The following is an 11,984-nucleotide window of genomic DNA, read 5'->3' as shown; positions in this document are numbered from 1 at the left end:
AACACAATTTATTTTTGATGATCTATCTTTTGTTTTACTAGAAACTCTTACCTATTCATCACCCCTTACCTCTGGTGCTCCTCCACCAATGTCACTGGAGTAGAGCACTGTCAGTATTACAGTAGTGACTAACAGCATTGTACGACAGCATGACTGTCGGGTGGCGGGGGTTTATTTTGAAAAGTGAAAAAAATTACCGTCTTCCGTTCTTCTTCCGCATTTCGCCGGCCGGCCTGACGTCATCTCCTACCACTTCACAGCCAATGTACAAGGCGTCGGTTTTTATTTTTAAATATCAGACTACAGAGTGAGAGTTATTAGTTTATTGTAGTTATCAGTATAATATCTTTAACGAATATTTTTTAAACGAAGCGAAACGCTCCGTGTTCATTCTCTTTGCTGTAAGCTGCAGCAAAAGTTTCATCACTTAGGGGAGGAGCCGTGTCCGTCTGTGTTCAGAGCACTGCTGTGATAAATGAAGGAATCAAAGCTTAAAGAAGAAGAAGGTGAACAAGAATTAACAGAAGACAGGGGCTGGTTAGCACGCAGGACAACATATACCGGGACTTCAGGAGGTTAAGTAAGAAGAAACATCTTAATATGCATGGAGCAGGAGGTTTATTTATATTTTGACTGTGCACGTGGATGCAAGCAATCAGGTTTCATGTTGCTATGCAAGAAGACGTCTTAGGTGGATGGAAAAAGTTGATGTATTTGTCCTACTGGTGTTTCTGTCTCTAAAGACCATAAAAATGACCATGCTGCTGCTGAGGCTCACCCTGTGTTCAAAGATCCCCCCGGATTCACCAAGACACTTAAGCCAGCTGCTCTCCAGAAAACCGACACAAGGCAAGTAATCCAGTGCTTTATGTGCCTTAACCAAATTTCCCCTTGTGGGACAGTTAAAGGAATAGATTATTCTATGTGTTAAGATAATATTGTGGCAGTCTGGGCTGTATCAAAAAAGTTATTTCTGGTATTTGCCCCCCAAAAAAACCAAAACAAATTTAAACTTGTGTCTTGATGGCCTGTAATCTGTCAAACATATGTGAAACACATTTATCTCTAATGAATGATGAAAAGCATTTTGAGCCAGAAAGAACATTTTTTGTCTCAATATAGAAGCCTCAAATGGTTTTTGGCAAAGTCACTTTTATATATCCTTTATTTTTGGAGGGTAAAATGTGTAAATTGACATATAAAATGTATTTTTTCAATGGAAATCCATCCATGAAAACAGGGCAAATGACATCAGATATACCATCACAGTGCTATAAAGATATTTTAAGTGACCAAAAAGGACTGTATTGATTATAATGTAGGTACAATAACACAGAGTCATGGAAAAAAAACTTGTATAACAAATAGTTTTCCTCGTTTTATTTATAACCCCTCTGTAAAACCTGTTGACTGTCTGTTTACCAATATAAGCAAAGCTGTTACACATAGAAAACACACAGAAACATTAAAAATCTCTTTTTGGCAGTCGAACACCAGCAAGTAAATGTAATATGTCAATTGCTTTATTAATCCCAGGACAGAAACTTTTTGATATGTGGTAAATCACTTCAAAATAATAATTCTTCATGCAAATCTTTTTTCCCAGAGGACTGTCTAAGAATTGGTTATGAAAACAGACATTTTAAAGACAATAACTATATATTGTGACTGTTGTTTCGGTTAATCATCACACATATAGACCAGCGATTGATCCAGAATTAAACAAATAATCACAAATGAAATGATAATTAAAGTGATCTTAGAAAGCTAAAAAGTTTTTATAGTGTATTGGTCACATGCTCAAACATTAAACGATTTGATTTTGTAGGTCAGGGCAGTTTCTGACCTGCTCTACTCTGTAAAAGATGTCACCGACTGCTCTCTTTCTCCTTGTTTTTTTCCCCCTCCTTTTTCTTTCTTTTTTTTTTTTTTTTGGTGCGCTCTCTCTGTCCACAGAGATGTGTAATGTCAGCACAGGCTTTCTCTGAGTGTCCTGCTGATGTGGCAGTTTGCAGGCTGTGATTATCTGTTTCCCAGGTTGCAAATGGATGTGTGGAAGGGCCTCACACTGTTTGCTTCATTCATGTAATCAATGAAACGGAAACCCAGCAAAAAAATAAATAAAATGGTTGTTTGAAGTGGTCAGTTAAAGGAAAAATATTTACCCAGATAGTGTTACATCAGCAAATGTGGAAGGGAGACATTTTTAAACTACAATAAGTAAAGAGATGTACACTCACTTGCCACATATTTGTTACACCGTGCTTGTACTGAGTTGGACTCCTTACCTTCAGATCTGCCTTAATTCTTTGTGGCATAGATAGCATCATGCAATTGCTGCAGATTTGTCCGCTCCACATTCATGATGCCCTTCTGCATGCCTTGGTTGTGACAAATATTTATTTGTATTACTGTTGCCTTCCTTTCAGCTCAAAACTGTCTGGATATTCTGCTCTGATCTCTGACATTAACAGGGGATTTTTTTTCCCAGGGAACTCGCCACTCACCGGATATTTTCTCTTTTTCTGACCATTCTCTGTCAACTAGATCAGCAGTTTTTGAAATACCCAAACCAGCTCATCCATCGCCAACAACTATGCAACATTGAAAGCCACTTAAATCACCTAATATTCACTTTAAACTCCAGCAGGTCATCATGACCATGTCTACATGCCTAAATGCATTTAGTTGCTGCCATGTGACTGGCTGATTAGGTAACTGCATTTTGCTAGCTGTACCTCGCAAAGTGAATGCTGAGTGAATGTAATCAGGCATTATGAGATCATCTTAGTATTTAGTCTAGTGGGCAGCATCATGAACATTATGTTAGCAGCTGGCTCTTATTAAGCACAGTACTGAAAAGTTAAGTGTGATTAATAAGCAGAAAAATATCTTCCAGGTGGCCAGGGCAGGGCTCATAGCAGCTCCTTCGCACACCGCAGTGAGCTGCGTCAGGCCAAGAGGATCGTAGTTAAGCTCGGCAGTGCCGTCGTTACACGTGGAGATGAGTGTGGCTTGGCTCTTGGGAGGCTGGCCTCGATTGTGGAGCAGGTGAAAAAACAAATAAAATGATGCACTCTATACATTTTACAGATTATTGTGTAGAAAATTCTTGACACGGGGGTAAAAATCAGGTAACACAAGCTTTGACCTAACTGTTTTAAAATTCAGTGACGTGGAAACCAATCTGTGGGTTTTCATGATGTTTCCCATCTACTGATGATGTTTTAATGTCCCTTTTTCCTTTGATTCAACTCATTTTCTATCTCTCTGTAGACACATGTACTGTAGTACTTGCTACAGATAGTACAAAATGGACATTTATCACCAAGTTACAGAATGTATGGGTTCATAATTGGTTAAAACTGAGCTTTAAATCAAAATCATTAGTGAGCCTGAAGAGGAAGAAAATAGCCCCAGCAGTGAAACTAAATGGGTCCGTTGTTGCGCAGGTGGCTATGTTGCAGAATCAAGGCAGGGAGATGATGATTGTCACCAGTGGAGCTGTGGCCTTCGGCAAGCAAAGACTGAGACATGAGATCCTGCTGTCCCAGAGTGTTCGGCAGGCGCTCCACTCTGGACACAGTCAACTCAATGACATGGTGAGAAAAGATGGGAACTTAGGGTATCTCAGAAAATAAAGATGCTGATGTTAGCTGAAAACTTTGCCACTTTGCTGACAAGGTAAGTCAAATCTTCACCAAATGCTTTAGATTTTCTTCAGTGTGAAAATACAATGAAATATCATCCCAATATAATCCCACAATAATTTCTATTATTTTGAAGCTCATTGTTTACAGTTAATTAAAACTTTGTTTATGCTATGGTGCTTTATCAGACAGTTCACTTGAACAAACACGTGCACTTCAGTGCAAATACTATCATATGTTGCACTAGCTTACATTTATTCTTCTTTGTGTATAGAGTGTGTAGGTCACACTTTTCTGTCTAGCTTATAAATTGCACTTGGTCGGTGTGGTGTAATTTGTCTTTGTGTTTGTTTGTGTTTCAGTCTTTGCCGGTGCTGGAGGCCCGAGCCTGTGCTGCAGCTGGACAGAGCGGTCTGATGGCCCTGTATGAAGCCATGTTCACCCAGTACAGCACTTGTACAGCACAGGTGCTTTGCAAAATTCTTGCTTAATTAATTACTACTGCTTAAATTTTCCCCTCACTACATTTTCTGATTTTGTGCCGTCAGGTCCTGGTGACAAATCTGGATTTCCACGATGACCAAAAGAGGCAGAACCTGAACAGCACACTGCGGGAGCTGCTGCACATGAACATCGTGCCAATCATCAACACCAATGATGCTGTGGTGCCCCCTCCGGAGCCCAACAGCGACCTGCAGGGGGTAAATGTGGGTACAGGCAGCATGGGGGCACCGCTGGTTGTAGTGATGGTGGCAGCAGGGGTGGCAGACGGTGTTTATGATTTATTTTTATTTTTTTAACATCCACTATTCATTAACTACAACATTTTCTATCTTACACACACGCACGCACGCTGAAACACCTCTGCCACCCCCACCTTACCTTGTCAGCTCTGCAATCAACCATAAAGGCATGTGTATGCAGGGAGGGGATAGACAGCAGTGCATGTGATCACCGGGCATCCTGTGAGGATAACTTACCTCTTTTTATCAGATTATTTAGCTTCACTTTCTACTGCGTTGTATTTGTATTATTAATATTACTAATTATTGACTTAGGCAGCTAGAAGACTACTACTTATAAGTCAGTGGTATAACTTTAGGTTTTCTTTAATTAACAGAAAACAGTTGTTTTCGGGAAAAAAAACTTTCTAGCAAAATCGATATTTTAATAAAAATAACTACCTATTTTATGTAATTTATCTGCTAAAATTTATGCCGTGGTGAGAAATCTACACTGTATGTATGTCACAACTACAAATCTTACATTGTAACCTGGCGTGCACCTCCCTAGTAATCACAATGTTTGGCCTGTTCAGTGCTTTTTTTCGTTACATTTTCGCTGCAGTTTTTGAATTTATCAGTGAGAAAATAACAATCATTACCTCAGTGTAAGGAATAATAATCTTAGCATCAATGTAAGGACACTAATTTTCTGGTGGGAGATTTCCAAAATCTCTACAAAGATTCATCTCCAATGTCTAAATCAGCTATTAGAGTGGCCACACCTACTTTTGTATCGTTTAACTTTAGGTTGTCCTGAAAGGAGTCAGTGTTAACTTCACAGTTCTGTCCAAATGCAGTCACATCTGATGGGGAAAAAAAACAACAAAAAAGGCCAAACCTCAAGCATCAAAAAGCTCTTCACAAGCTTATCTCTGAGTTGATCAGCTCTGTTTAACATTTTCCAGATGTTGCTGCCAACAGTGTTGCAGAGTCATATGTATTAACATATTTGTGTTTCAGTTTATCTGCTTAGTTCTGTCTTTAAAAAATAAGCTCATGGGTTACTCTCTGCTGCCGCTTTTCTGCCTTCAGGAGCTTACATGAGCAATTTTCTGTTTCTGCAGGTGATCAGCATTAAGGACAACGACAGCCTGGCAGCACGGCTAGCTGTAGAGATGAAGGCTGACCTGCTCATCGCACTCTCTGATGTGGAGGGTATGTGTGTCACTGCAACAACACTCTGGGTCAGCTGTTAGGTAACAACACCATCTGTCTGGTCACTTTGCTGACGGGGGGAAAAAACATCCCTCTCAGGGTCAATGGAGAGCCATATGAGAAAGACAAACACACACCTTCTGCCTTCGTGTTTGAAACTAATGCTGATGGAGCTGACACATGGCGTCCATGCACACACAGAATCACGGCTGCAGTCATTCAGCATCATCTGGATGGCTTTTAGAATATTAAATAAAACAAAACTTCAGCAGAGAAGAGTGATCATAGTAAATTATCATATGATTATGCACAATAAAAGGGTACTATCCAGGATTTTCCTTTTAAAGAGGTTGACTTATGCAAAAATAGTACCTTTCAATCATCACATAGGGCTTTCTTATCAACAGAGATCTTGCAGTTTCTTTCTATATCTGTATTATTACGTGTTTGGGATGTTTCTGAGGATATAACCTTTGCTTTGTTGTTGCTAACTAAACTATATTCACCAGCTTTGTTTATGGCTTTAGTAACATTAGCAATAAAATGGATGTGGGAACAATTTAGGCTGATGTGTAAATGCTGGTTATTTTCATCTCAAAAAAATAAGTCATATGCGTAATGGTCATATTGTAGGACTATACAACAGCCCCCCTGGAACAGATGATGCCAAGCTCATTGACATCTTCTACCCTGGAGACCAGCAGTCCATCACCTATGGTACAAAGTCTAGAGTTGGGATCGGAGGCATGGAGGCCAAGGTTGGTGAAGTTGCCCATCAAGTCATTACAATAAGGAAAAGTTCAGGTTTTTCCTGTACATTTCTTTTTTTTTTTGCATCAGTTTTCTACAGAAAATTCTTTTACATAAACCTAAATGAGAAATACAAGCGACCAACAAAACTCAGGGCAGATATCACAGACTGGGGGAAAAATCCTTAAAGTATGAGCGGTGATATATAAAATAAGATGAACAACAAGAGGTCAGATTGTGCTTGTTATTACATGTAACGTGTTGGGATGACCCAACTCTCAGATGGTGTCTTCCAATATGATAATGTTTGCATGTCATATTGGACACGATAAAAGATTGTACGTTTGATTGGACTGAGTATTAAAATGAAGTAAATCTTATACAATTTTTTTTTTTTAAATCTCTGCTTGGCTGCAGGTCAAAGCTGCCCTTTGGGCCTTGCACGGTGGCACCTCAGTGGTTATTGCAAATGGCACCAACCCCAAAGTAACAGGCCATGTCATCACTGACATTGTGGAAGGCAAGAAAGTAGGAACCTTCTTCTCTGAATTTAAACCTGCCGGTGAGTTTACCTGAGCTGAATAAATTTTTTTTATTGCTGTAAAACTGCATCTGCAGGCTCTGATGTTTAATTCTGTCCTGACTCTCCTTCAGGCCCATCTGTGGAGGAACAGACAGAAATGGCGCGCCGTTCTGGAAGAGCCCTTGCATCTCTGCATCCAGACCAGGTGACACATGTTTTTAGATAAAGGACTCGGGCAATATCTTTTATAAACATTTAAAAATGTAAACAGCTCTTTGGGTGCTTTATCACTTAAAGAGAAAAACTGAATTATTTTGTTTACTTGTCAGAGGAGTGAGATCATCTGCCATCTAGCAGATCTGCTGACTGAAAGGAAGGAAGAGATTTTGGCTGCAAACAAGATGGATATGGACCTGGCTGTCAGTGCAGGTAACAGGACACCACATCAAGTCTGTCTGGTTTTTGAAATATAAACTAGACTTGCAGAGACATTTTCTTTGTTTGATGTTTTATGTTGGTATTGTAGTGCTAGTGCTTTCACATTCTCTTAAAAAAAATAAGGATAATAAATTAATGTGCCATGTATGTAACTGATTTCCAGACTTCAGCAGCTTTTGCATGTATGTTGCTACAATAACTTCAACATTGAACCTAAGGGATAACATTCTCATGTGTTGCCACCAGAGGGCGACTTTCCCTTTCTCTACATATGAGTTTTATACCTCACTACCTGCTATCAAAGTGTAACTCTGCTATGCCTTCTTTCTGTAGGCCATTTGCCTCCAGCCATGCTGAAGCGTCTCAGTCTGTCACCGGCCAAACTTAACAGCTTGGCAGTAGGTCTCCGCCAGATAGCCACGGCCGCCCAGGACAGTGTGGGTCGAGTGCTGCGCAGGACCAGAGTGGCTCATAATTTAGAGCTGGAGCAGATTACTGTACCCATCGGGTTGCTTCTGGTCATATTTGAGGCCCGACCCGACTGCTTGCCGCAGGTATTGCTGCAGAAGAACTTAAATCTTAACAAAAACATATAAAACACTTGAACATTGTTGACAAAAATTACATATGGGACAATATCAAGACAAGGCTGATATTTGACCTCTTAATGTCCTTGTATTTCATCACACACATGTATTAGACTGGGATAAAACTAAAATGTTAGAGGTTAATGGATATGTGGGGAAGTTACTATGAATAGGAGATTAGCATGAATAAATAATAACACCTTGTATTTCTGCAGAACTTACCATAACACATCCTGTGCTTTATATGCTTAGCTAACTTTTTGGTTTCCATTTTTATAAATGTACTTTGTCACTTTCTCGGAACACCTGTAATAACTAGGTATCAACACTGGCAATAGCCAGTGGCAATGCCCTCCTGCTGAAAGGAGGAAAAGAGGCAGCCAACACCAACCATGTCCTCCACCAGCTCACCCAGGAAGCTCTTTCCATGCATGGAGTCAAGGAGGCTGTGCAGATGGTAAAACTGATTTCCTACATATTTATTAAAAAGCAGTGAGAACCTTGTGTCATCTTTATAGCACTTTACAGCACACTCTTCTATCTGATGTGATTCACAAACCCGTATTTCTTCCCAGGTGAGCACCCGTGAGGAAGTGGAGGATCTGTGCCGACTGGATAAGATGATAGACTTGATCGTCCCCCGAGGTTCATCCCAGCTGGTGCGGGACATTCAGCGAGCGGCCAAGGGCATTCCTGTGCTGGGTCACAGCGAGGGAATCTGTCACGTCTATGTGGACTCAGAAGCCAGCATTGACAAAGTCATAAAAATCGGTCAGTTAGAACAGTTCCCCCCCATATAAATGCCTGTCAGTCATAACATGCCAGCGACTGACTAATGCTTTCCTCTTCTAGTGAGAGACTCCAAGTGTGACTATCCAGCTGCATGTAACGCTATGGAAACTCTGCTGATTCACCGGGACATCCTCAGGACCCCTATGTTCGACCAAATTATCGACATGCTCCGCACTGAACGGGTAAAATGCCAAATACACGCATTGATAAATTAAGGAAACCTGCGGCTGACTTTCAATGTTACTCGTTTTTAGATACATCACTAGTCATCCAACAAAATGAAAAAGTTTTTTGTCATAATATATTAAAGTTAGAAATAATTTATTTCTGTCTGATGAGACTAGGTGAAGATTCACGCAGGCCCTCGGTTTGCCTCCTACCTGACATTCAGCCCCTCAGAGGCAAAGTCTATGCGGACAGAGTATGGTGAGCTGGAGTGCTGCATGGAGGTGGTGGACAGCATGCAGGAGGCCGTAGAGCACATACATAAGTATGGCAGCTTTCACACAGACGTTATAATCACGGAAAATGGTAGGTGATGCAATATCTCGCTGTTAGTACTTTGTTCTTGCCTAGTCTCTTTCTCTCTCCCTCTTTTTAAATACATTCTACCAATTTGCTTTTTAATTCCTTTGCCTTGTAGTTTCACAATTCCTGTCACATCTTACCTCACCATGACTGAGTAGCACCTGTCAGTTTGGTCATTCTTTTTTTGTTCCGTGTCTTAATATTCATCAAGTTTTCCTTCTCTCTCTGTTGGATTCAGTCCACCTTACGTCTCACTTTCTGCCATAGCGATGGGCCTTCCTAGTGTTAATGAACAGTGACAAGGTGTTGTCAGGATGAGTGCACATCCTCCCTTTGTGACTCTAGATTGTGGACGGAGCCCATTTAAAATGTAGAGCAGCTGATTAACAGTTTAAAAGACTTCTCATAACTTTGAAACATGCTCAGACACACTTCTGTCTTTGAAGTGAGCCGTCATGCTGTGTGTCCTTAACTCATCTTGAAAGAAGCTATCCTGTGCAGTTTCCAGTGTGTTCTCTCACTTTAAGGCTGTGGTCATTACCATGTGGACAAAACTGATGTCTCATATATTTTACAATTTTCTATTCACATGTGGACACTATTTAGTATCGTTTGAATGGTGGGAGCTTAGTTTTTCAGTAAGGCAAAGAAACTCAGGTTCACGTTCCTTTGAAAATATAAATATTAAAAATATTATGTGCTTTTATTCTGGCAGTCAGAATTAACTTTTAAAAAATAAAGCAAAGTGTTTACTGGTAAGATTTCCACCTTGAGGATGATCTCACGTGCAGTAGAGGATGTGTTGCTGCCATCTAGTGACTACAGAAGGAACCTCAGTGAATTCCAGACTAATCAGTTTGTATCAAAGTCTGATATTATCAGAGAAGAAGATTGTCTTCATTAACCTGCTTGTAGATATATTTTTGGATGGATGTGCACGGTTCACGTGAATTTCAAAGATTATGTCAGGGGACATACCTTTGTTTTCAGGAAAGCCTTAAAATCAGGGATGGGGGAACTCCAGGCCTCAAGGGCTGGTGTCCTGCAGGTTTTAGATGTGTCCTAGATCCAACACAGCTGATTTAAATGGCTAAATTACCTCCTCAACATGTCTTGAAGTTCTCCAGCGGCCTGGCAATGAAGTAATCATTTGATTCAGGTGTGCTGACACAAGGTGATATTTAAAACCTGCAGGACACCTTGAGCCCTGGAGTTCTCCACCCCTGCTTTAAATGCTAGTTTTAGGTTTTATATAAGCTTTCAGTCTCATTCAGTGCATTAATGTGTCAGTTTAGCGCAGTTTCTATTCTCATTTCTTTAAATTAAGCCCCAAAAGTGTTTACAGACACAATAGCACTAATGAGATGTTTTGTTCTGTCAGAGGACACAGCAGAGAAGTTTCTTCAGCAGCTGGACAGCGCCTGTGTTTTCTGGAACGCTAGTTCACGTTTTGCAGATGGCTACCGCTTTGGACTGGGTATGTGGTGGTCTTGTGTTGACATCCTCTGTGTTGTTTTCTCTAAACCTGCCTGAATATTTTTACTCATATTTCACTGATATGTTCTCTTCATGTAGTCCTCATTATTTGCACTCTTTCTGTACTTTTCTCTAGGAGCAGAGGTAGGTATCAGCACGGCTCGTATACATGCCCGAGGCCCTGTAGGCCTGGAGGGCCTGCTCACAACCAAGTGGGTCCTGAGAGGTGATGGACACACAGTAGCCGACTTCTCGGAGCATGGTACCATGAAGTACCTGCATGAAAACCTGCCTGCTGGGCAGCCTTTAGCTGGACAGAGAGACAGCAACTAGGCCAGAGAGTCTGACAGCATTCCTTTGGCCTTATTATTATTATTTTCTCAAGATGATGGTTGACTGTTTTCACTATCTTCAACTTTTGAAGCACATAGCTGCTCAAAACAGCAATGGTTCATTTTATTACTACATTTAAAAAGAGGTTCCTATTTAAGGACTAAGAGTCTGAAAATATTCTACCTCAGCTTAGGTTGGGTAAGTCAATAAGCCCCAATATTAAACTATGCAAAAACCCCAAACGGTGTTTAAACCATGCAAAAAAAAATACTTCACACAGATTGAGATTCGTCATTATTTTCTCATTTGAATTTGCACTGGGAAAACTAATTTTAGTAATGGTATCTTTTAATTAAATTACTTTATTTATTTTTTTAAAGATTTTGGTAGAAAACGATATTAAAACTGTTCATTTATTTACACATCTATTTAATAACTTCAAATTCCTTGCTTGATGTCATTTCTTTTTCCTTTATTTCCTGGTAATATCTCACTTTAATAATGGTTGTCTGACTATTCTCCCACTTTAACCTCCTAGGACCTGGCGTCCACATATGTGGACATCACATTTTGGGTTATTTAGACCAAAATACTCAATTTTGCTCTACATGGGCCTGATATCCACTTACGAGGACATTATACTGCTACTGTTATATCAAAATTTTAAATGAATATCCTCATATGTGGCTCTTATTTTTCTTAAAAACAAAAATAAGGTTAAAAAAAAATCTGGTAATTCTTTGTTTTTACATTCATCGGGCCCCAATATGCCCAAATATCAAAGAGAAATTAAAAATGCATGACGTGGAAGAGTTCGGGTCTTAGGAGGTTAAGCTGACAGGTCATATGGTCCCTGTCTCTCTATATGAAAAGTGTGGCTGTATGCTGATTACAGATAACTAGCATGCATCTGTCTGCAGTGACTCTGATTAGCTAACATATCTCTGGTACCAAGAAGCCAAAGCCC

General features: G+C 40.1%; 1 protein-coding gene across 2 annotated transcripts; it reads left to right on the top strand.

Annotated features, from left to right (window-relative positions):
* The first annotated feature begins 226 nt into the window (after positions 1 to 226).
* On the top strand, positions 227 to 11,584 carry aldh18a1 (aldehyde dehydrogenase 18 family, member A1). 2 transcript variants are annotated; one of them, XM_026178630.1, is made up of 18 exons: positions 227 to 580; positions 744 to 849; positions 2,900 to 3,051; positions 3,453 to 3,602; positions 4,013 to 4,117; positions 4,199 to 4,351; positions 5,500 to 5,590; positions 6,224 to 6,348; positions 6,758 to 6,902; positions 6,995 to 7,068; positions 7,193 to 7,292; positions 7,635 to 7,855; positions 8,208 to 8,345; positions 8,464 to 8,659; positions 8,741 to 8,862; positions 9,025 to 9,211; positions 10,590 to 10,685; positions 10,821 to 11,584. In XM_026178630.1, exons 2-18 carry the CDS (start codon positions 753 to 755, stop codon positions 11,015 to 11,017), a joined length of 2,349 nt encoding a protein of 782 aa, XP_026034415.1. In that variant the 5' UTR covers positions 227 to 580; positions 744 to 752; the 3' UTR covers positions 11,018 to 11,584. The 2 variants fall into 2 exon arrangements, with proteins under 2 accessions (XP_026034415.1, XP_026034414.1); XM_026178629.1 differs by having other exon boundaries at positions 4,199 to 4,357.
* The last annotated feature ends 400 nt before the right edge of the window (positions 11,585 to 11,984 follow it).

The sequence above is a fragment of the Astatotilapia calliptera genome, chromosome 8, assembly GCF_900246225.1.
Source record: "Astatotilapia calliptera chromosome 8, fAstCal1.2, whole genome shotgun sequence".
In the NCBI taxonomy this organism is placed as follows: Eukaryota; Metazoa; Chordata; class Actinopteri; order Cichliformes; family Cichlidae; genus Astatotilapia; species Astatotilapia calliptera.
Note: the sequence above shows the minus strand (reverse complement) of the source record. Positions and strands in the feature narration are given on the sequence as shown.